The following is a 26,229-nucleotide window of genomic DNA, read 5'->3' as shown; positions in this document are numbered from 1 at the left end:
TACCATTAATTAGGAGTTTTCGGTCTTGTAATCACCGTGAATCATAACACGGTACACGCGTATTCGCTGCTATTACTGCTGTTTTATTTACAATTTGTCGGAAATTACGGTGATTTTTGGATTAAAGCCCGTCGTTCCTAACGCTTGTAATCGTACTCCAATAAATTATAGTTAAGACACAGTGAGCACACGCATTGCGATACATCTGTTATCGCTTAATATTACTTATTTCTGTTTACAGAATGATTTAGTCGACTTACGTTGATTTGAAACCCACGTCAACAGGGCGTTGGCTCTGACTTCTCCATTCAGCAATCTTTCTCCCCCTGAGCACTCTGAAAACGCAGTAAAATGTAGATTATTATCAATTATAGCAATATATTCAATTTGACAAAACGATCACAACGTTGCTGTAATAAATGGAAATCACTTGCGCAACTTTGCGAATGGTTTATAAATTTCACGATTTAATAAAAAATCTGGGATTGATTATTGTTTTAAATAGTTTATTATTAATGTTTTATAGATTTTATAGAGCTTAGTGCCGCCAATTGGTAGTAAATAGTATTTCAAAGACAGTCAACTGAATGGAGTATAAGGTAATGCAGTTCGAGAATAAACTTTTGCTCAAGTCGATTCAAAACCTACCTGATCAGCCGCTGATAATTTAGAAATGTGGGAATTTTGTTATTTTGTTCATTGCACATAAGATTTTTTATTCATTACAAGATTAAACACGAAAAATTGAAAAACCTACCATGAAAATTTATTTAAAATTTCAAGTTCTTAATCGAAATATTGTAGTTTTTAATTTGTAATTTATATAAAAAATAAGTTTCTATTTTTTATTTTCTTTGAAAAAGGATTTATGTTGTAAGTGTTACATCTTATAATGTTCTAAACGTTTGAGAAATTTAAGTGTAAATCAGAGTAAAAATTTAAAAAGGAAAAAGAGTTTTTTATGAATATTTGGCCTGTTTATTACATGTTTTGTAAAACGACAAACATGTTTATTCGCTGATGCGCAATCATGATTAATCAGTTGAAATTTGTAAACAAGTGTTTTGCGGTACAAGTCCCCTGGAAATTGCTTTATGATTCTGCTAATGATTCGGAGAAGAGTAACACTTTTATACTCAACATTGACAGGTTACACAATGTCTTTAGGCTAATCGTAAATATTAATTTCAAAAATGGCCGTAATGGCCGTCGTATAAAGTGGAAGAAGACGGGGAGACATACAACTGGTTATGATAAAACTGAATTCGTTGGATTTTAATTACTCGCACGAGCAACTATGATAACACATTCTTCAGCAGAACGACATAAATTAATGTAGAATCTAACAAAATACCTGTAGTATTAAAGCGACACGTGTAAATGTCCTATTATCCACATAAGATACTCTGTAATTAGATTGCGTAATATTGTGTAATACCCTGAAGTGCGTATTAGAAATAAAGAAATAATGTTTTGATTCTCAGAAAGTAAATGCTATATTTATTTTTCCTTAAAGATCTGCCATTTGCACCCCTAATTTAAAAAGAAAATATATAATTACATTGAAATATGTTAAGACCTATCACCTACGAAAGGAATCATTTTATACCAGATAAATTTTGTTAATAAAATTTTTTCATATTTTTAAAAATACCAAAGATAATTAAGATAGCCAAATTAATTACCTACTCTTTATTATTAAGCATTAATATTACTCAGTACTTCCTTCTCTTCATTCTTGACATATTCCATCAATCACACTCTATATAGTTTAATCTTTTAGTTATTAAAATAATTTGAGTATCAGTATTCATTTTCGAAAAATTACCACCGAAGATTGATAATGTTTCCACCTTGTAATTGTCACTTAAGTAATTTTCTAACATGTCAAACCAACAATTTAAAACGAAGTAAATTCCATCGATACGTTTATCAATAATATTACACGAACTCTAATAAAAACGTATTCCCGTGTTAAAACCAGGAAAATAATTATAATAGATGCACTATCTTAGGTAAAAGTACAGGGTGATTTAAAATGAAAGAAAACTTGGATATCGAGAAAAAAACAAGAGCAAGCTGTTTCAAGGTGGTTAACGAAAATTGAGAAAGAGATTGTGCAAAGAATCGTAAAAACGTTCATTGGTAGTCCCTTAAGATCACAAAGCTTAGTCACTGAAATTGTACCTTGTTGTCTTTGTCCTCCACTACGCTTGCGCTAAAACACCTTGTACTTAGTGCGTCTCTGTATAAAAGCGGCCACTTGTTGAACGACTTGCATTCCACCGATTCTCCTCAACCGTGGTTATATCTGTTTTCCCGATCACCGAAAAATCATCCCTCGCGACATCAGTCAAGTGATCGCTACGAATTTCCTGCAAGTGGACTTTGCTCTCCACAACCCTTTCAAACGCGTCGACTGTTGCCAGTTCTCATCGTCGTGAGGTTTGAAGCATTTAAACAGGTCAGAATTTTTTAAATATATTATTTTATACAACCCCTTTAATTTTATGTTTGTCACTATAAGTGTTAAGCTATCAAATTATAAAGAATCGTCTAATTAATGTTTGAACGTAACGAGGGTCCTATTTTGAGCAAAGGTTTCGTTGTATTTTTAGTATTTGAGAAATTGTGAAAATTGTGATGAAAATATTTATAAGGTTCTTTTTTGAAGGTGTTAAAATCAGATACTTTGATTCACGAATCTATGAATAATTGTGTCAATTCATTATAGAGATTTTGTACGAACGCGTTATAATATTATTAACAATTCACAGCGGGTGCTTGAATTCCAGTTATATTCAATTCATATTTATAATATAATATTATTAATGTTACTTTTAATTACTTCATATACGCGGCGAATGTCCACGGCTCTTACGATTAATCCCTGGCGAACGTGTTAACCGCCGCAGTAGAAATACCTATGACTGGTCAGACATAGGATAAAATGAATTATCGAAGATGTTAGATATCAATTTTTAATACAACGCTTTAGTTACCTATGCATCATACTTTATATAGTATTAGTTCATTTTTAATGGTATTTAGAACTATCCTAAAGTTTCCATTTTTTAATTATTTAATCAAATTAAATTCACTGCTGGTCATCACCGGTAATGAACATTTTATTATTTTATGAATGAAACCCACTATTTATATTGAAAAGAAAAGTGTAACAATTCTATTGTGTCTTGAATCGAATGCATATCAAATCGGTAAAATAACACGATAATTTTGATTTCTATCGGATCAGTTTTGATTTTTAGACGAAATCGCGAATCGGCGTAAAAAAAAAACAGAGGGACTCTGGTCGCGTTGTGCATAAGCAGTAGGCATCGCTGATAAATCCTTCGAATCACGCTCGAATACTGAAAGCTACGGGAAATTACAAAAGTCGGAAACGGAAACGGTGGAAGGACGAGCTTTTAATATCGTCGAGCGTCATTCTGGCTTAAGCTCGAGATCCTCGTGACTGTCGATGTTCGATTTTCCATTTTACGCCCGTATGGGCCTGCCGGATCTTTTATTTTCTTGTGTGTAATCAGCGGATGATAACGTCTTGATCGTTCCCTCTACTCGATCCTTTTCATAAAGCCAAGACGTTAGTGGAGGATGCGTGGGCGAACAATGAACGTCAAACATAATAAAATCAGTTTATGAACAGTTTCTTACATAATATATATGAAAAAAGGAAACAAGAACAAAGACTCTCTTATAAGTACCTGTTCGTCTTCTAAAATCATATAAAATTAAAATATCCTGGACATTTATACACTTTTGATGCACTAAAGATATTAGAAAGTTCTCTGGATTTGCTTAGCGAATTTAACTGAAATCCCAACTTGACCAGACGGTCCCATCGTCATAGAAGACACAAACAACCCCTGACTTCCATGATACTTGCAAGTGAAATTCTATGTTCCTTGAAACAGGCTTATGTAACATAGGGATGTTGTTTCTACTTTCAAATAATTCCAAGTCAAGTTGCTTTTATTAATCAATTAATCTAATTCAACAGTTTCAGAAATTATTTTTTTGAGGATGCCTAAGACACGTTTCTAAAGATCAAAATAAATTTTAATTTCATCCAATGCAATTGTCAGATTGAATTTTCTATCATTCCAGAAAGTAATTGTCAAAGAATTCTAAGGGCATTTTGGACGATTAGAAAAATTGTAAGGAAGGTCAGATCGAGTAGTCGAATCCAGGAAAGTGTACGATTTAGTTCTAGGCCGCGAAGAGCCTTGTGACACTAGCCTAATAAGCTCTGGGCCTATGTGACAAGCGATCGATGATGAATCCGTACAAATCATTCGCGACTACCTATCGTAGCGTTAAACTTTGATGCTAGGTCAACACGCATAAAGCAACTAAGCGTATCTAGTTGGCACTTTGAAATCCGCTGCTTCGTTTCGCTAAACTTCCGCGAATTCCACGATTCCCTCCCCGAATCGCGATTCTCCGCACAGTGAAATCAATTAAGTCACCATATGCTCCTGATACGGTGCCATCGAAATTTTGAGATTTGGTTGTTGTGAGATTCAACGGTGAGCGAATTTATCTTTGTTCTAGTTTCGTCTGCTAACATTTTGACTGTCATATTTTTGCAACGCGTAAATTTCAATAGAATACTATCCGTCACTAAATACTTGAAAGTATAATTAATAGAATCAGCTAAATTCATTAAAAATAAAATTATTCCTTGGTGGAAATTTCAGTGGCTTTTTGATGGCGTTTTTTTAGAGTGCAATAATGCACCTGAAAAATGTAGCTGCATTTTTCTACACAATTCGATTTTCCTGAATATCTTACATACAAAAGTGTTATAGCAAGTCGTTATGGGACTTAACACATATTATTATACGCTATTATACTATCAGGAACTTTTATTCTTAAAGAGTTAGCCATAGTTTATCGTAACAATTAGTTATAACGTACTTCTTAATTATGATGACGTTTTAGAATAATGAAAGCGTGGATACACGTTATTCTACTCGCGCTTTGCGATAAGAATTCTGATAAGCCCCAGTGGTATAATACATATCTAGGAGCTTATAATTAGTCTCGTAAACGTAAACATCATATTCGGTTCTTTCATAACACGTAAAAAGAAATATGGTAAAATTAATTATAATACTTTATTATAGGTATACATCGCTTTTGTTACAGATAACATGAATCTAGAGGAGTACCGTCAACATGGTAAGTGAAAATAATTTATCTAAAAAATCAAAAATTTTTCACCCATAAATTTACCACCTATACATAGACAATTTCACTTATATAAATGAAAAAGCTATTGATCTATTCTATAGAAAATAATCGAATTAGATTCTCGTTACCGCTATTCTGATAATGTAATTGCTTGCAACGTGACGAATGTTTACGATTCCTGGAAACGTTTGTAAACCTTGTAATCTATTCACACATAAAAGAAGGAGCTTACAATACGTTTCTAGGCGTTAAAATGGCACCAATAAAGAGAGTCACGGTGCCAATAGAAAGGATCACCGAACGCCAGTAAGTCTACGGGGAATTTTATGGACTCGATACCATTTCCAATACGTTAGATTCCGAGTTCGTAGTCTAAATCTTTGTATCCTAGGCAAAAGGATCCGAAAGAAACATCCTTTTTCCTTATATCCAATTTCGTACGAAAAAATCATTCTTTCTATTTACCCTATGTGTTATATTGTAACATTAGGAAAAAATTAGAATTAAATTGCAGATTTACGAGAAACAATGTTCGACTCGTGGCTTTTAGAAAACGTTTAAATAACGCGACTCGAATTTCATTGTTGCGTAAAAACGATTTGGGAACGAAACAATTACTATTTGAAACAACGATTGCACTAGAGAAAGTATTTTCTTGAGTATTGTGTGAGATAATCGATTTAAGGTTTTCTATCGAAGTTAAACAATTGATTCTATCCAACGAAAGTCGTCATTGAAGTTTCGTCTTCTGATTGATTTCGACATGACGTTGGAAGGGTTTCCTTTAGAACACTTATGCGAATCTTCTTATCACAACACGTGACACGATTTCACATCGTCAGGAAAAGAAGTGGTGGACTACATCGCCGATTATCTGGAGAACATTAGATCTCGCCGCGTTTACCCGGCTGTTTCTCCGGGTTACCTGAGAAACATTCTACCCTCGTCCGCCCCTGTGGATGGTGAACCTTGGGAAAATATATTTGCAGACATCGAAAAGTGCATCATGCCTGGAATAACGCATTGGCAAAGCCCTCATATGCATGCCTATTTCCCAGCCCTAAATTCACCTGCTAGTTTATTAGCCGATATGCTGGCCGATGCTATCAATTGTCTTGGCTTCACTTGGGTAAGAACATTATTTCTATTTTTTCATTTTCCTCCTTGTTCTTTTAATTTATCAGTGACACTTGTACAATTTTAGCTTTAATGTCAATATTAATTTTAAAGATAAAAATTAATATAATACCAAATTTAATTTTCATTCTCTAATCATTCTCTATCAAATGAAAATCGTATGGAAATTAACTTGACGCCTATAGACGAGATAGTAATTCACCTGTTAAAGGATAATGATATGAAGATGTCTGTAACATCTTTTATGTACTTAGAATATTTGAGATGAGTTTACAATGGTGAAACGTGGTGAAACTTCCTCGTGAATGCAGTTCGGAAGTTGTACTATTCAAGTCCGACGTTTTGTCTGATGGTGTTAATACACGTTTCCGTTATCAATGCCTGTTGAAAAGGAAGGTCTTTGATCGCGAGTCAAAGAACTTGAATATACTTTTAGTTTATAATTTGACGCGTCTTTTTTATATCTAAACAATGTACGCCATAAAATTAGTAATTTTCAAATTGCAATTAATAAAAACCTACGGAAGCACTTGTTGCCCTAATTTTTCCTATCTTTTAAATAAGGAAAACATTTCGAATAAATGTGTTTGAAAAGGCTTCTAGCCCTGCGTGTACGGAACTGGAGACGATCGTAATGAATTGGCTCGGTAAAATGATCGGTCTACCAGAAGAATTTCTACATCGTCCAGGAGGATCCGGAGGTGGTGGCGTGATACAAACAACCGCATCAGAAGCTACCCTAGTTTGCTTACTGGCAGCAAGAACTCGAGCCATTAGAGACGTTCAACAAAATGAGCCAGATCGTTTACCAGCTGAGATTAATTCGCGTCTTGTCGGATACTGTTCCGATCAAGTAAGTGTTTCTACCTTGAATATTTATTTCTCTCAAGCTACTATTTTCCCAAGAGTATATTTTCTAATAAGTACCTGTACCTCAGCTTTGATTAATTCTTTCGGAAATTAATTCTCAGAAAGCGCATCTCAGAATTGCTTCTTTATCTAACGATAAATCTAACAACGTTTAAAATATTTTTTTATTTTTTAATTAAATTTGAAAATTATACGTGTGTTATAGGCTCACTCTAGCGTGGAAAAAGCTGGACTGATTGGTTTGGTACGAATGAGATACATCGAAGCGGATGATGAACTTAGTATGAGAGGAGAGGCATTACTCGAAGCGATAACTCGAGATAGAGCTGAAGGTTTACTTCCATTTTTCGTAAGTACTATTACTTATAAACCATTAATAAACAAAGAAAAATATCCTAAGAACATATTTAAACAATCCTAATACAGAACAAACAGATTATTTTATTTGCAAAATTCTGTTATCATAATATACAGTTTAATCTGTAATATTTACACTTCTCTTGATTTCTTGTTTGATTTCGAATCTAAGAAGATGCATACAATCCTACATTACAAACAGAAAATATAAACTTGAGAGAAACGTAGCTTTTATTCTTGCTTTAGAATTCACTTATGGACCTATGTCATTTTTTTAACGATACATTTTTTTCATCCCTTCGACTTTTCCATCAATAATATTATACAACATTCCATTAAACTAAGAAGCAATTCATGATGAGGTACACGTACTCCACGATTCCAATTAACGTCATTAGGGTGGATAGTGGTACTGCAATATAAAAAGATCAACCTGCCAATTAACCTTGCCAGAGTTGCCAGTAGTTCGAGTAGAAAAGAGGGCGGACATGAGGTTGTAAGGCGGATTGTCTTTTCGCTAGTTGGTCCCTGAGGACGTCGACTAGCAAGCCCCTATCTTTCAAGATAGCAAATACGGAGTACGAAAAAGTAGGCTTCGTTATAACAATGCAACAATTCGATCGGATAATTGATCATTTATGAAAATCTGTAATCTCCAATAATGTCTATAAAATTGCCTTTACCGAAACAAATGAGGGATTCAATTATTTAAACATTCATTAAACTGTAATGGAAGAAGTTTATGATATAATAAATTAAACTTTTTAATATATGAAATTTCATTGATTTATGAAGGTGTGTGCTACATTGGGTACAACCGGTGCATGTGCCTTCGATAATTTGAAAGAAGTTGGCCAAGTGTGTAAGTAAATTCATCATTTACTTCCTTTCATTAATAAAAAAACAAGAATTTTGAAACTTTCCACAATTTTCTACAATTGTCAATTTCTATTTTTTCTGAATAGGTCAACAAAATGGATTGTGGTTGCACGCGGATGCAGCATATGCAGGCAGTGCATTCGTATGCCCCGAATTCCGCGGTTGGCTTCAAGGAATAGAATACGTCGATTCAATTGCATTTAATCCTAGCAAATGGCTGATGGTGCATTTCGATTGCACCGCAATGTGGTGAGTCACGAATGAACGTAGATAAATGTTACTCTTCAAAATCAATATTTCAAATATTTTGTTTCTAACAAAAAAAAAAGAGTCAATGAATAGGAAGAATGAAAATGTGCATGGCAAAAAAAGTGCAACTCGTTGCAGATCCGATAAATTCATAAATCCGGAACATTATCGTCTTTCGACCTCTTTCTCATAACTTATAGGTTGAACAGCGGATGCAGAATCGGTTTTTTCATTCTTCCTGCAATTTCCGCCGAATCGTTCGACCGACCCTGCATAATTCACAGTCTTTCGCAATAATGTTTGAGTGCCTGTTAAAGCCGATGTGGCGAATAATTCACACGTCTGAGAATTTATTTTACAATAAATCCAATGAATCTACATCTTATTTTCATCAACTCTATTTAAAAATTAATAATTTTGCAGAGCAGGCTCCATAAAATGAAAATATAATTGCATAACAAATTAATGATAGTTAATCATTCTTTTACAGGGTGAAAAGTAGCCAAGCACTTCATAGAACCTTTAACGTAGATCCATTGTATTTAAAGCACGAAAATTCAGGTAAATATCAAATACTTTTTTGTATTTCATTTAAATTAATATGTTAATTAAATGAGACATTTGATTTATTTTCAGGACTTGCCATCGATTACATGGTAATTAAATAATAAATTCAAATAATACTATCAAACGTTCGCAAAATTATTTCATAAAATGCTACTGTTATCATTTATGATTCTAGCACTGGCAAATCCCATTGTCAAAGAGATTCAGAGCCTTGAAACTATGGTTCGTCATTAGAAACTTTGGAATCACCGGCCTTCAAAAGCATATTCGCGAGGTTTCTATTATGTTACCTTTTCTATGTGTTAAAAATCAAATTTCATTGTCAGAAAATAGGCAACCTGATACTGAATTTATTTATCTCTAATTATAATCAAACGATTATTGCAGGGCGTTAGATTGGCACAAAAATTCGAAGCATTGGTATTAGCCGACGCACGATTCGAAATTCCTGCAGCGAGACATTTGGGATTGGTCGTGTTTCGTCTTCGCGGAGAAAATAGTTTAACCGAGTGTTTATTAAAAAAGATAAACTCGAGAGGTCGAGTGCATTGTGTGCCAGCTGCTTTACACGGAAAATACGTGATTAGATTCACCGTAACCTCAACCAAGTAAGTTAACGCTAGATAGAAATTTGTTTAACTTCAATGTTAATTGCATTATTTCTCTATTTGTTTTGATAATATTTCTAGCACTACTAACGAGGATATCTTAAGAGACTGGGCTGAAATACGAAATACAGCAAACGAAATTCTAGGAGACACTTCTGGTTCTCCTGTACGAACTAAAGTTCCACTAGCAGGTAAAGAGAAATCAAAACGATCCGATCTGATACAACCTATTCTCTGCTAATTCTAAAATATAAAGGTAAACACCGTGTACACTGATTCTCATAGAAACATCAAACACGAGAGCTTATCTTTTGATTAAAAACAACATTCTGTTTCAGCATTTTTAGATAGACGAAGTTTTATGTTGCCTTTTTTTTGTGCTTATTCGGGAATAAAAATCAAAGAATGGAAGGATTAATGTTACAATTGGTATTATTCATTGTGAAAATGATAAATTTTAAAGCTTCTAAATTTTCATCTTTTTATATGTATATAATTGAATACTGAACGAAAACGAATGCTACATTTACATATTAAATTGTACACATCCGGCAAGAAAAAAGTCTACATTAATTGAATTTTTGTTTATTTCATGTTTTTGTTGTACTATTGTATTAAAATTGAAACCACACGCACATACACCGAAGAGACTGTACATACTACAATAAACAATTTCACTTTTAATTATTTTATTTCTGTTTTCTTTTTTCTTCCTTTTTTCCGTAAAATCTATCATTATCGGAGTACAGAAAGCAGAGGTAAGACGTGTTTTTAGTTATTTATTGTTTCATCATTCTTACATTAAGTTAATTAATTTTCCAACCGCGTTATTAGCACGACTGTTAATTGAAACGAAATAACAAGAAGTAATAGGTGATCTGATCAATAGTAAAAGATATAAATTAAATACTAAATGGAATTCTCAATTTACAGATACTCGAGAAAAGAATGAAAATTTTGGCTCGAGTCTGTTGCTAGCTAATTCACCAATGTCACCGAAAATCGTGAACGGTAGCTTTGCTGCTATTTACGATACAGCAGATGTGTTTGAAGAATGTACTAAGGCGTTCGGTCACCTGAGACTCGAGGCTCGAGACAGTCCAGGTAAAAGAAATGAAAACAAACCGTAGTCTTGTATCGAGTAGTGTTTACATGCCTGAGCCAAGCTCGTAGCACGCACTTATAATCTCTATTATCCAATTCTATTACACGGCAACGTATTTATAGAAAAGGAAATTTCTAAAGATCAAGAAAATAATACGCGTTCGTATGAGATAGGGTTATGCTTCCCGCCAAAAAACCAGATACTAGTGCCACCTACGCGAACCACGTGCGAAATATACATGAAAACGTGTTGTCGGCAGGACGCCAAATTTTGTTGTTTTCGTTCAAGTCTTAATAATACTTCTATTTAGTTACAATAGAATGTCATAAACTTGTACGCAAATATTGCAAACTATGATTAAATTAATCTTAAAACTATAAAACTTGTAACGACAAGACGTTTCAATTGCAATGGTGGTTAAATGATTGTCAACTGAACTCGTAGAGATAAGATTTATCATCCGAATATTGTAATAAACGGAGATAATGAATGATAAATGTAATACTCTATCCGAGATGTATTATTATAACATGACAGTTTGTAAAATCAACAAGATACGACAATACAGTTGACAGAATTTAACACGCACATGGCATGACGCGTCGGTTGAAGGTAGTCTAGAATATTTAGGACGCTTATCAAAGTTAAAGGCACTTACCAATATTTGGAGAATGGCAGCTACGTTGAGTACATCAAGAGGCAGGTCCTCACACAGTTTTCACACTCTTTTTACTAATTACACACAATTAGAAACAAATATTTCAATTTTCTGGCGCGATCTTCCGCCGGACGTCTACTTAGTTGGGGCGCCACCGTCGTACTGAAGGGGGAAAGTGCTCGGTCGACGATCGTGCATCTTCGGTGGCTCTCGGTACTACTCGGCAATCCGCGGCAAGCGCGTAGATATGAATGATATTCTTCTATAGTTTTTGAATTATTTAAATAATTCTTTCCATTTATCTTCTTATGACCTAATAAAATAATTAATAAATATACCATGCTTTGATTTTAATAACAATTAACGCGCTTTAAAGCTTAAAAAATCCTAAAATAACTATTTAACGGTATAAATCAATGTAATTTAATGTAATGAATCTTTATTGAATAAATGTATTTGATAATATAATTATATTTTCAGCTATGCGTCGTCGAATTCGAGGGATACTCATGTCAGGAAAGCAATTCTCTTTAGATTCACGTATGGACCTTGTACAGGTAAATGAAGATAATAAATCGCAATTATATTATTTATAATTATTAATGTAATTAATTATATATACTTCAGGGATACGCTTGTTGCCGTCCAGCCATAGAAATGTCCTCTGAATTTCCATTAAAGGAAGACGAAGATCCTTCTTGCAGCGGTGAAACCGGATCCGATACCAACCATTCTACTAATGGCAAGCAACACTAATTAATGCTAGTAATTTACATTAATTTCCTCATACATAGAATAGTATTTGCTTAATCCATGCAAAAAACAGTAGATCACAATATCTTTAATTTCCTGCTTTAATTTTATCAACAGATACTTCTGCTGAATGCTCTGCGTTTCAATTAGAAGAGCAAAATACCGAGAAAACGGACAAATCATTGAAAAGGCAATCTTCTAAATGCCGTTCAAATTACGGAGTAGTAAATGGCTCTCAAGATTATTCGAACGATTTAACGTCCATAATTCCAACAGAAGTGAGTCTGCCCAGAAGTGAAACAATAGGTGCGATCGGTCATCGTCCATACACCGGTGATTTATCAACGATGCACGATCAACATGAAAATCCCGATAAGAAGAAGGAGGACGAGGAGGACGTTATCTGTAAAGAATGCGGCCATTGTATGAAGAAAGAATAAAAATTAGCAAAATAAATGGAATCCCGCCGATTCCTGACTGAATGTATACCTTCGTGTCTTCGATGGATTCTATGTTGTTCAGATTTAAATGTGGCGTTTCATAGGCCTCGCAACAAATTGCTGAAAAGAAAGTAATTAGCTGCGATAATAAATCTTAATTTACTGTCTCTGTTGCCTTTTATTTTCTTCCACGTCCACCTTTCATTATTTCACCTAAATTAAGAGTGTATCCGTAATAATAATAATAATAATAATAATAAAGCTTACCTAAAATAAAATTAGCAAACCTAGAAATTAAGTAAAGGTAGGTTCATTAATATATAAATTTTATTGTGAATCACGATACGACATGACAATAGGTCAGGCCAATCTAGGCCACAGTTATCATTCTTTCCAATATCTGAAAAAATGTATCCCAAACACAATTTATCCTATGGTAGTCAGCTAACTTTATCAGTGGTTCTGTTTATAATTCCTTCGAAGTGACATAAGAAAAAGGGAGAAACGTATATGTAAGTACACATACATGTATATTTGAGGTAAGTCAACAAAGTATCACTTTTTTTTTGCATCTGGTACTCTATTATACTCGCCTTTAACAATAAAATCGCGACGGTACAATACATTATTTTTTAATCGTATCAACAATCGTTAAATTAAAATATGCCCATACAACCGTGCGCTTCCTCCTAATTTTGAATAATGTTTTATAACATTCATATACCGTTTCTTAAACATTTCTATTCGTAACTGGAGCAATATTGCATCGTACCCTTTAAATAATACTTTCAACATTTGCATGGATAATATACCATATTATTTGCCAGAATTTAGAAAGATTCCCGTTATTTTTCCTCAAAATTTCCACGCACTCCTTTACGTTAATTTAAGGTTTAAACCCTAATGATTTGATAATTTTGTTAGAAGAATAAATGACACGGAATATGATTTCCATTTTCTTTTTTTTTTAAATCTTAATTACCCATGCTTCTCAACGATCAATGAAAAAAATTCACCGTCACATATGTACCAAGGTACTTGATTAACACTACGTGTTCAACATTAACGCTTCGAAATGTGATCATTTCAATTATAGCTAAGCACTGCTTAACACTATAACCATGGTCTTTGTTACCGCTATCACACTACATCTGGTAAAAAATTAATAAACACTAGGGCAAATAATTCTTTATCAATAGCTTTCGTCTCAATAAACACTCTCAAAGCTTTCGTACCCTCGATTTATATCTTTATTCTTTCGACATTCTTACTATCACGCTTACCATTAAACAGCGCTTAACTATCCAACGTTAGCTTCAATAATCCTATTATTATCGAAAAATTATTATTACGCGAAGGCAACGATATGTGCATTAAGGAAAATTATTTTACTCTATCACCTGCGATTATGTTCTCTTCTCCTCGCAGAAGGTTCCAATAACAATATTAAAAAGTCGTTTCAACAAGGAAAAATTGAAAATTTTCAAATTTCGTCGAATCGAATCGGTTTGTTTAACCCTTTGCCGCGGTTAAAAAGCTTAAGCGTTAATTTTCTTACGCAGAAGCTCATGAATTAATGATCTACTTCTATGTAAATTATTTATTGTTCATTAATTAGTTGATATTTAACAGGAACGTGCAAAGGGTTAAACCAATACGCGATAATTGAACGAGACAGCCAATGATTAATTTCCATTTTCTTACGAACTAGATACCTATCTCTTCGGTTTGTCCTCGTTTGGAACAATAAGATCATCTTCAAGGAATCAGAAGACGTTGATCCTTTGATGAGATAAATCGTGTCCGTTTGGAGCAATATGGGAGAGGACGAATTTACGTGCTGCTTAAAACGCTACTTTAACCATCGAAACATCATTTCATGCCATCAAGTATACTCTAGAATCGTCTTAAAATCAATCGAAATGACATAAACGAAGAATCAATGGGTCATTAACATCCCGGGGCAACGACACACAATCGATACACATCGACACGCAAAGACAGATGGGTTCTTGACACTTGCATCGTTAAATATTCATCATATACCAATGCTCACCAACATCGAGATAAAAGTATAGAGCATATCGATACATAGGTTGATATCTCGGCGCAATATAAACATTGATCTTTAACAAACAAATTGTATACATCGATGATAATCTGCTCGACTCTTATGCAAGCGCTTGTGTAAATAGGCGAACAGAAGAGAATAAAAAATAAAAAAATTAAAATATCGAGCCAGTTTTTTTTTTTTTTTTTAAATCATAAAATAGTCTCGATCGAGACGAACAGATCCGACATCTGACAATATATAAAGCATGCTGAAAAATAGAATAAAAAAATATCACATAGATACGACGCGTTTGTAGCAGTTTCTCACGTATCAGATCCAAATCGTGCTCGATCGAACTGTTTGAAATCCGCCACTATTTCGCATGGTACTCGGTATCGGTAGCAATACGTGGATTCTATCCAGCTGCGAGGCCAAACTTAAAAATGAGATTCACTCGTGTCACATGCTGATTCAGCGCCACCGTTGCAGCGTCTCTAATGTGCCTGTTGCGTTTTCGACGAGCAAGATCCACCAGGAAGGGTTAATGTTAATTTCGAATGGAATTTTTTCTTACAACAGGCAATGGTTGGTCGGCCGCACGACGGCATGTCGGAAATAAAAGGAGCAGAATAATAATAGTAAACGCGAGAAAAATGGATTCGACAGAAGTAGCCTCGCAGCCGCGCGTGCGACAATGAACAAATGACGCGACACGAGCCGCATGGCTTGCCAGAGAAACTACCGGTTAACTCGCTTTTCATCGCAAGCACCGAAGCTTGTTTGGCAAGAGGCTTCGAAGATGAAGCCTCTCTGTGAGGACATGCGCGTTCAACTTGGCCGTGCCAGCCGTATCCTCCAGTCAATCGCGTGGTCGAAAGCTCGGTTCACGAGTACCATCGAGCGAGTCAACGTCGCTTTCTTCGAACGATATCCTCGTTGCGTGCCCCGCGAAATCCTCGCAATCGCAATTATCGTAAGCCTGAAAGCGATCGAACGGAACGCGTTTACTTATGCGCGATTGGCGTGGCACGTTCGAAGCTGAAGGCCCACGTTGTGCTTTGTTAGTTCGATCTGCCTCGCGTTGCATTCGTCAGGGTGGAGGGTTTCGTGTTCGGGTTTGTTAGTTCTCAGCCGAACTTCGATCGAGAAACTGAATCCGATTTTAACAAAGACACTTCGTTGAAAGTTTAAGGAAACATTGAAATTTCAGGATTCTTCTCTTTCGAAACAACAGCTACGGGCTTGGAATCCTTTATCTTTCGCAAAAGTACTAACAACAGATTCATGCAAGTGTCATGCAAAGTGTTGCACGCCGGGTCGAAAGTCATTGGACAGAAGAAACAAATTTCTAATTGTAATGTACGAAGGAATTTATGGAATAATTAGTTTAGAAATATTTCTTTATTCTTTTCCCTCTGTCATGACTCTCGACGCGTTATTACTGAAAGTGCTACAATCCATGCACTCAAATTCGCACCTGTCTACGTGTGAACACACTTCTGCTAAATACGTGATTGCAGAACTCACTAATTCTACAATGGCACACACACACGCGCGTGTGTCTTTCGATGATTGATCCAACAGAAGCTGCCACCAACTTTCAATTAATTCATGAAAATTTCATGAAAATTTAATTCTCCAAGGAAATGGTACTTTTATATGGGTGGTTCAAGCTTCTGTTACAATATTACCCTTCAAAATGACAAACTGTATCACCCCTATTTTAATTACATTTTATCCTTGAAAAATTCAAAGACAAGCTAAAAAGAGATAAATTCAATTCTAAAATGGCTACCTTTAAACTCGCGCCATTTGAAATGGTAATATCGTTTCTCGTAAGGCACACGCGCAAGCAAAGTCGAGGAACGTAGAATTCGAAAATGCTGGCTGTTGATGCTCGGCTTCCGAAGTTGCTGCTTTAGTTTTCGTGACGTTGCCGTCGGATGGACATGCTGAAACCATGCCTAACTGTTGTCTACCTTAAGCTCCGTGTACTATGGGCCATTCCCGTTTCACTTTCGTATGGTGCATGAGGCACGAAACACTAGTGTCTCGTTAAGAATGGCAAATGGATAAACGTAATACGGGACATTAGTGATAAAGAACAGGAAAACGTACGATACAAACGTGTTACGAGAAACAGAGAGAGAGAGAGAGAGAGAGAGAGAGAGAGAAAGAGACAGTGTGATGGAGACGCTAAAATTTTCTACAAATAGAATGATTAATTAATAATCAAGGTACGTGCATAGATATCGAATGTCGCATACTGTGCATTTTATAATCTTCAATTTTTTTTAATTGAAAAACTCTTAACGAGTAATTTTATAGAATTATTTTCCCAAAGATTACTGTATCTTTGCGAAAATGTGTTTCGAAATCGTTGTATAAACATTGTGTATCAAATTTCTATCAAATACTGATATAATGTGTTATCTTTACTAACATACTTCAAGAATATTGAATGACACCAACAATCGACTTCTATGCATCCGAATGATTTTCATCGTGTCTCTCTGTGCCTCGATTAAATCATCCTTCCTCATTTAAAGATTTCCTTTGAAGATCCGTCACTCCCAGTGCAAGATGTGCGCACAATGTGTGAATCGATACAGCTAAAAACACATTAACTCCTAGATCTTGCAATGATCGAACAACGTTGCAAGTATTACAGCTACGTATTTTCGCGATCCTGTACCACGAATCTGATGTGAAACAGAAAAACAACAAGCCAGTGAAACTTTGATGAGAAACATTTGAAAAATGTTTGTCGATATATGATGTTCCCCGCGGGTATCGGTATCGATTCGATTCGGTTATCAAAGTGCCTATGAAAACTACAGAACGATGCTTTTTCAAAATAAAAAGGGAGAAATAAAATTCGATCGTAATTTGGTGATCAATTCTAGAATACATGCAGCATTACTTCGTCAAATAGAAAATCACAGCTACATCATCTCAGAAATGCTGATTCAATTCTGTGAAGCATGAATTTCATACTTTCCTCCATTTCCAATTTCAAGAATTCAATCTACAAGTTCTCTGGTACCAATTAAAAAGAAGGCATAAATCATTCAAAGCTAATGAGAATAAATTTTACTCGATCGAGGAGCCGTCAAAAGGAGCGGGGTTAAATCGTGAAAGTGATAGAGTCGAATGATGTATCTAGAGAAAAACACTGTCGAAAATTTTCGCTACCGATTACGCCGAAGAGGATCGGGATGAGCGAAACAGAGTGCAAAATTTTCTTTCGACAAGAAAAGAGTATCGTTCGATATGTAACGATATATTAAGTTTCTCATCTTTCTGAAAACTTCTTTGAATCACCGAAGGATCGATCGAGCCTCTTTTCTTTTTCGAAACACGTATATCTTACCTCTCGCTCGTTATCACGTTGGAAAGAAAGACGCGTCTGTACAGAGAGAATCGTTCGTCCCGAAGATAGTTCTAGTCCCCGACTAAAACTAAAATTCTACGAGGATATGAATCGCAAACCACTGGCGGGGTGAATCGAGTAAAATCAGTGTTATACGACATGACCATTGCAACGTTCTACAAAGCAAGCTGGGCTCCCTAAGATGACCGAGCGTAGTACAAGGATGATCGACAGGATCAACAGGAGTACGGGATTCGAACACGAGGTCGGGGAGACACGATTGCACATATCCTCCTCACAGAAGCACATGTGACCAGTGCCGGTACTTTCCATCATGCACACGTGGTCCACCATGAATAAGTTTATTTGTAGCTGCGACGTGCAGGTCCGCCTCACGCTCTCATACGCTGTGAACAAATCAGAAATTTGTATCGCTAATTAATTTTTAACTCGTAGAGTTAGAAAAGATCGAAGAGGCAAAATTTTCATGATTACCTATTTGCATGCCTAACAATCAGAATTTTAGCGAACGTTCCGCAAATGGCACTTACGTGACTTTGCGTTGCGAACCATTTTCACGCAACAACCATTGCAAGTCATCAAGGGTGGTTGATCCCTCGGAAGTGCGGTGTAGTTGAATGGATCCTTGCATCTGAGATCCGTCCACGAGTCGCATTCGTAGCAGTAAACAGAACGAGCTGCAAAAATGATTACAATGAAATACCACTTCTCTTTTCATTATAGTTTCTCAAATAAAAAATGCAGAACGATATGCTTGAGAAATTAGAAACAAACAGTAAAGAATTTGTAAATGAAATTACAAGCAAGGGCAAAATAAAATTAATTTATCTGTCGATCCTACGCAAATAATTATTAAACGAATGTAAAAAATTAAGAGAAGGGAAAATAATTGAATTAAATGTTCATAGAATAAGCCCTGCAGATTAACGTTGGCAGACAACGATGAGAAGGACACTGAAGAGAAGCTGGCTTGATCACTCACTCTGGCACTCCGCGCGACAGACGGTGGCAACCGCGAGTACAATTGCCGCTGAAACGAAACATTGGCCACTGTTTTAGACGATGACAACGATCATTTTCACTGAGGATGTCTACGAAATGATAATCATGAACAACAGAAAAAGGGTGCACATCGCTAGAACTACCACTATCGTTCCTACTGCTACTATCTTCGTTCTATTTATCGTGGTTGCATCTAATTTTCATTATAACTATAGACGTTCACATAGTATCCTGATATCTAAATATTTTATTTTATTTCTTTTTTGTTCATTAGCAATTCATTCTAGAAAAAATAATTTCTTCATCTACTGATTTCTTTTACTTGAGGATTTAATAATTTTTTCAAGATTAAAATATCCAGATATCTTGATAATTAAAATTATAATTATAGTACAGTAGAGTATCAATGATCGAATGTAGTGTTAGTCTGTAGAGTTTGTACTTGAAATTTTCATTCATTTTCAAAGTAGTGTAAAGCGCGACTGAAACTCGTGGAAGTAGAATAGGTCAATAATATCCGACTTACGTGTCAAGAGTTTCTTGGTTCTTCGTCTTATGAAACGTGAACGTTTTCTCGTGTAATTTAACTTCTTATTTTCATTAACTTTGGCGATAAAAATTATTGAAACAAATTTTTTTTTTATTTAATGTCTTGTAAACATGACAGAATAGCTAAATTTGATTTTTGAAAAACTACATATCATTGTTTTCTTGTAGTTTGTATGAAAAGTATGCAATTAATGACGAAATGATGATCATCGGTTGAAACTTTCATCGTTTTCATTAACTTTAAGAACATATTTGTACGTACCTCGTGCACAGGGGCCTACCAATGTAACTGATTCTAAAATATTATTTTTCTGAACAATCTACGCACAGATAGTCCATGGGGGCAATCACAATCAAACGAAGTTATATATTCATTACGTGTCGTTGGCAGCAAATTAAGAATTACTGGGATTACAAATAAGGGAAATAAATTATTTAAAATTTCCTTCAACATGGTCGTTTCAGGAGAACACCTTCCTCCACTTAAGCCACGGGAAAAAGTTTCTAAAGTACTCTTGTCGCCAACGACACGTAGTGTAAATCCACCCTTATCTACGCTAATGGTAAGGTCGACTTATGTCGCTACGTCTGCTTTTGCGTTTTCGTCGTTTGCACACTCACCCGGAGCAGTGCACTCGATCACCTCCAAAACAATCGATAAAGCACAGTTCCATTTGTATCTAACTATTCAGGCACAATTATTGTTTCAAGGAGAAATAGTACTAGCAGGCTTGAACGGTGTAAAGCGACATGTAACGAATTTTCCCCTGTTTTCTCTCGCTAAATTCCAGAGACTCGTTAAACCGTGCATACCACGTTGGACGACAATATATTACGTTAACGATTAATTGCTCCGGAATCGATTTTCTGCTTTGAAGGTATTTTGAATCACCAAAGTTACAACAATTAACACTTTCGTTGTCATAGGAGCGATTATGGTATTAATTAATGGAAAATTGATATTTTACAGTAGAAACCTCGCGCCATAGTCAGACACACGAGTTTCTGAATTTGTGTGGTTACAACATAGTATCGTCCATATCGTTGGTATGATTGAAATTAAAAAATAATAATTATCTAAATTTTAATGTATTCACAAAAAGGGACCACATTTTAGGGTTAAGTGTTATTTTTTATAAACAAAGTATAGCCTACCACTATTGCTTCTGTATATAGCATGAATTAAACGAAGATAGATTCGCTAACGCTACCACAAAATTTTATCAAAACATCCATTTATATTGCAATTAAAATGATCTAAGCGCAGAAATACAAAAAATTGTCTGAATAATTCGAAAATTACATTAAAATCTTATCCTATGAAAATTATGATACACGTATCTTCGCTTAAATTATTTGATCAATTTTTTTGTGTTTGTGCTTATAATGTACGTTTAAAGTGCCCGAGATTCCTTCAAAAATAAATGAATGAAACAACACGAATAATAAATTACATTTTCTCGGGAGATCAATTCGGATTTGTAGAAAAGATACAACAAACAATTGCTGTCAAAACTCACCCACTATCAACTGATTCGTCCCCATGTTTTCCACGTATGGCTGCCTTTTTACTTCCTGTCCAGCTTCATACCGTGTCACGAACTTACACCTACAGTAAAAATGTGCACCGGATGCAAATTGCGGAGTCGCATTCGACTGAAAAAGAAAGGAAAAAAAAAGATGCAATTCTCAACCCCTCGCTCTAATTCTCTTCTAACCACTGACCGTTTCTAATTACTCGCAATCGAACGTAATCGACAGGCAAATCACATCAAAGCTGAAATAGAATCTCCTGTTTTAGAAAATCGATATTTCTATGTGGGTGTCCCATGATCAAGCAAAAGGTCAATTAACGTGGCTATTAGACAGTGAAATGAATACTCTTCAAGTTTAAATGTCTCATCTATTAACAAATAGTTCAAAGGTTCACGAATACCTTATTCCCTTATACGATGATTACCATCAAAATTATCGATGATCATCGTCACAAACTTGATACGATTAAATAACGAATGAAAACAATAAAGAAAAGTACTACCGCATCAATAATGCAAAGCGTTTAACCTGTTAATAAATTCTGGTGATTAAAAGCAGTAATCGGGTCAGTGTGTTCTGGTTTTCACGCAATCTTGCGGCAAACAACACTGCGGTACGTAGCTGAGCCAACAAAATACCGCATCTTCCTTTTCCTAGATTTACCATTCCATTCTATCCAATATCTTATCACGACACCGTTGACAAACAACAGCGTGACATAAATATTATCAAGAAATCTTGTATCTTTTATTCAATTTTATCCAATTTTTATGCAATTTTAAATAGAGAATTACAATAATCAATAAAAGATTTTCGTTAAAACATCAGAGATTTTTCAAAGATACTAAACGAAACTGATCTGATGATTTATCTCAGCTCGTGTAGAATAACAGATGCTCCTTCAGGAATAATAGAGAGCAGAATAATAGATGTTTCGTATAGATACAGTCTTCCCCTTTGTGCAACATTGATGTGGCAAGGGGCATATGTTTGTTCGTACAGTGAAGTACTTGACGATAGAAGCGACGTTAAGCGTCTAATCCATTAAAAAGGATTTTGATTTGCATTGTGCACTAAGGTTTCTAGCCGATTGTTTACCTTAAGAGTCATTTATTACAAAACTTGTATGGATTCTGTCCGAACTCGCGCGTCGATTTGATTATAGAACAAACTTTTATACGTCTAATCTCGAGCAAAGTTAACGCCTCGCATTTCACTTAGCTTTCCCGTGAGAAATCGAATTTCTATTTACTGTAAAATGTATTGAGCTAAGGAAGTTCGAGGTCAAGCAGTCCCTGAAGTTTTCAACAAAACTGTGCTTCCCTCAAGTTTATAAATAACTAATTGATTTTCTGCTTCAATCAATGTTTTTCATGATTTTTTCCAACATCATTCAAATCAACAGAATTTTAATTCTAATAAAAACTTAAATCTCAAGATACCAATTTTTCTAATTACCTTCGCTTGAAACACCGACGAGTATTCTTGGTCCTTTGTCACGTACGAAAGATAACTCAGAGCCTCCTATGAAACGATTAGACATCCACTGGCCAAAGTAATACGTGGCTCAAAATTTCAGATTCAATTCTTTTGACATTCTGCTACGAGGAAATACGATCGTCCAGCTTTGAACAGTGTCTTCCGTCACAGTGTCGTGACTTCATCTTTCTGTGCGAGGAGAACACCGTGTCAATCTTACGTCACCGTGCAGGGACTGACGATTCTGAAATAATTTCAAGAGAAAGATTCGTCGTTTCTAAATGAATTGTCAATCGATCAATCATTAACGCGATTCGAGCTGAACAAAATTTCTAATGAGTATTTTGATGCATATTCAAAAAGGATACATTAGAAACACGAGCTGAAACGGAAGTCTTTAATCTACTTTAATTGAACCGAATAGACCGACCTTGGACTGGACAATTTTTTAATTCAAGCCAATTGCTATTCATGTTCATATATTTGTGTTTATCATAAATATAATAAGTTGGGTTTTGAAGGGAAACGAAACAAAAGCATAGTGAATTTAGATGCAAACATTGGAACTGAATTTTCGTACATAAATTTTTTGAAAATACATATATTCTGATCTATACATGTATAATTAGCATAACAAAATAAAACTTTTCTTCGAATAAGCGTGTATCATTTCAATATTCGAATGGAACACAATCTCGCATAATGGTTCAAACATCAATGGCCATCAAACAATTGATTGATAAGACAATATGTACAGCTAGCTCATTCGCATCGAAATGTTTGTACTAAGGAAGATGAAATGGACGCTTGAAACACGAGATGCATAACAGAGAACATTCATATGAAATGTGCAACTTAATAAAGTGAACAGCAAACGCCTCGTGCAAACTTCATGGATACTCTGCTACCATAATGTGATTGCGGGAGGAATAGAAGAAAAATGTTGACGAAAAGTATTGAACATTTCAAGAGTTCATCCCGTTAATTGATTGACCAATGGAGCATACAATTTTTATTAACTAATATCGTTCGTAATGACGATTAAAATTTGGACACCTGTTGCTGAAAGTAGCGTGCGAAATCCTGTACCAATTTTAATAGCAGAATCTACTTAATACCTTTAATAATTTGCTTAAAACGTTCCCTATTCGAATGAAGCACCTTAATAATTGTAGAATATTACTTGCGAATGCATTATTTAAAAGTGATGTAAATGAAGAATAAAAATAAAAAATCAGTTATCGAAGGGGACAATGAAGAGAACAATTGTTTAGATCGATGTTACGGATGCAAGCACTTTAGTATCATCTCGTGATAGCTGTAATACAAATTCAAATGTGTCGATTAATAGTAAACTTGGATTTTCACAGGTTTCCACCCGCATGCACTGGCTTCAACGCTTAAAGTCAAGAAAAAGACTATTACCAAGTCAAGGTGGTAGTACTATTATCCGTACCCGAAGAAAACATAACTTCCTTACGTAAGCAAGACGTTACGTGAAATTGATAATTAAAATTGAACTATATTAATAAAATAAAGGAAATTTAGCGGATAAGCAGTGTAATGATCAGATCAATCACTGTCACTCTCAATCGAACGTTACATCTAACACTTGCACGACGTAACACAGAAAGTAAGACAAACCAAGAAGATTAATTAAACAAACATCTAAGTGCATGCAGAATTAAAATAACAATTTAGTATTCGTCGCATGTTCATTAAATTCCTAGTTACGAGATGCACCAATCAGTTCTAGTGTTCTCCTCGAAACAAGCAAGAAGCAGAAAACAAACTAATGAACCAATTAATCCCGTGAATTGGAGTTAATTTTAATTCAACACAGCCACTAATTCACACACGGTCCTCGACATTTTCCTATTTTACATATATTTCCTACATTTCAAGCGACATTGAAACTGCAATTGGACGTTCACCATAGTTACCATGCGTTCCGGATGCACTCACGTCAAAATCAACCCTTTAAATCGATTTAACTAGCAAATGATAAAAAATCTTGAAGCTGCTGCTTTCGAATCCTCGTCGATACGTACACAACTAATAGGACGGTCCAGAATACTCAACCGTTCAACGAAACCGGAACTCGACGAGCAGAGAGTGACACTTCAACCCTTCTACCCCTGCGTATATTTCAGCAGGCCACCTTAACTGTCGTCGATTAAACAACGTTCTTTCCCGATTTCGGCACCACCAACCAGCATGGCGCTGGACGATTCCACGTAAGGGAGGACGATGCGGTGTTAACGGGCGCAGTGGTTGTTGCGACTACGCTAGCGCGTTTAAGCGTCGAAAAGCGTCGCGTCGCGTCGCGTCGTGGCGCGGCGCGGTCTCCACGAAGCGCCACCCCAAGTCGCGCAATCGGATAGAGGCGAACTGCGGATCCAGGTCGATCAATATGATGGGTCAGTAGTTGTTGTCTCGTACCTCGTGTTGCAGAGATGGAGGACCCCACGTTTGCGCCCCTAAGTAACTCGCCCCTAGCCGCTCCTGATTTACTCTACCTTTACAAAACGTATTCCTGGCGCCACCTAACAGTGATCCATGAAAATGATCAAGCAAATTCATTGACTGCAGGCACAGACGAGACGCACGCCGATTGATAAGATGCCGGCTTATTGATCGATCCTTCGGCAATCGGTAAATTTTCGTGTATTTTCCCACCGACGATTTCTTTTGTCACGCGCTTCGCCGTCCAGTCTTTATAGATCTCTGATCGCTGGCCGAAATTGCATTTTTCATTTTCGAATTTGACATTTTATGAATACTAAGAGCTCATTATTTATATTGCAGTGTGTCTATAGAATGCTCTATGCTTTTCAAAGAGGCTCAAAAATGGCTATTTTTACCAAAAAACAGAATTTTCGGCTTTGTTAGTTGTACCGCGAGCCGCTAGATGGTAATAGCACCGCTATTCTAAAGAAAGCGCATTTGTTTAAAATTAAAGAACGTAAAAATATAACCGGGATATAATAATAATACGATATACTCTGTTACTTGCATTCCAATTATATAATTACAAGTATAGAATTTTAATAAAGAAATTAAACTTCGAGGGGAAGGTCATAATAAATGTACCCCACGAATTTAAAAAGAACAAAGTTTCACAAATTAAAAAATGAATTGTATACCTAACGATTGAAGTCTCAATTGCCAGAAGCAATAATTTTTAAGTAAAAAACAAAAAGATAATCTAAAAACAATAATCTCTGACAAAGTAGGTCATAAACAACTCTCGCCTCGTTGTAAAAGAAGAATATAAAGTATGGTAGAAGGGTTGATACTTAGCGGGCATGGACCCCGCGTATATACAAAGTACGATCGATGGCATCCCTTCCACGTTATACTTGCTAGGCTGGAT

The 26,229-nt window shown here is 35.4% G+C and overlaps 3 protein-coding genes across 11 annotated transcripts in view; 1 reads left to right on the top strand and 2 right to left on the bottom strand.

The window, feature by feature from the left end:
- Positions 1–330, bottom strand: part of Hr3 (nuclear hormone receptor 3 ROR-beta) — a 108,666-nt gene extending 108,336 nt beyond the window's left edge. The window contains exon 1 of the mRNA XM_076692916.1: positions 261–330. The gene's annotated coding sequence lies outside the window, so the exon portion shown is untranslated. The remainder of the gene's footprint in view (positions 1–260) is intronic.
- A 1,951-nt stretch (positions 331–2,281) lies between these two features.
- On the top strand, positions 2,282–12,978 carry Hdc (histidine decarboxylase). Of its 2 annotated transcripts, none has more exons than XM_034317386.2 (16): positions 2,282–2,464; positions 5,173–5,205; positions 6,060–6,346; positions 6,950–7,207; positions 7,430–7,573; positions 8,377–8,443; positions 8,547–8,709; positions 9,200–9,270; positions 9,346–9,365; positions 9,452–9,550; positions 9,664–9,884; positions 9,966–10,075; positions 10,818–10,988; positions 12,128–12,204; positions 12,275–12,389; positions 12,518–12,977. In XM_034317386.2, the coding sequence occupies exons 2-16, from the start codon at positions 5,178–5,180 to the stop codon at positions 12,838–12,840; spliced, it is 2,154 nt and encodes a 717-aa protein (XP_034173277.1). In that variant the 5' UTR covers positions 2,282–2,464; positions 5,173–5,177; the 3' UTR covers positions 12,841–12,977. The 2 variants fall into 2 exon arrangements, with proteins under 2 accessions (XP_034173277.1, XP_076549029.1); XM_076692914.1 differs by lacking the exon at positions 2,282–2,464 and adding an exon at positions 4,355–4,550 and having other exon boundaries at positions 12,518–12,978.
- Positions 12,921–25,526, bottom strand: qvr (glycosylphosphatidylinositol-anchored protein quiver). 8 transcript variants are annotated; one of them, XM_034317411.2, is made up of 6 exons: positions 24,905–25,276; positions 22,833–23,097; positions 21,359–21,447; positions 19,270–19,317; positions 18,818–18,964; positions 12,922–18,673 (listed from the first exon to the last, which is right to left on the bottom strand). In XM_034317411.2, exons 3-6 carry the CDS (start codon positions 21,381–21,383, stop codon positions 18,417–18,419), a joined length of 477 nt encoding a protein of 158 aa, XP_034173302.1. In that variant the 5' UTR covers positions 21,384–21,447; positions 22,833–23,097; positions 24,905–25,276; the 3' UTR covers positions 12,922–18,416. The 8 variants fall into 8 exon arrangements, with proteins under 8 accessions (XP_076549040.1, XP_076549038.1, XP_076549037.1 ...); XM_034317404.2 differs by having other exon boundaries at positions 21,359–21,494; positions 24,905–25,273; XM_034317413.2 differs by lacking the exon at positions 19,270–19,317 and having other exon boundaries at positions 24,905–25,299.
- Positions 25,527–26,229: the final 703 nt, after the last annotated feature.

Source organism: Osmia lignaria, chromosome 16 (genome assembly GCF_051020975.1).
Source record: "Osmia lignaria lignaria isolate PbOS001 chromosome 16, iyOsmLign1, whole genome shotgun sequence".
In the NCBI taxonomy this organism is placed as follows: Eukaryota; Metazoa; Arthropoda; class Insecta; order Hymenoptera; family Megachilidae; genus Osmia; species Osmia lignaria.
The sequence above is the reverse complement of the archived record's forward strand: the minus strand, read 5'-3'. Positions and strand labels throughout refer to the sequence as shown.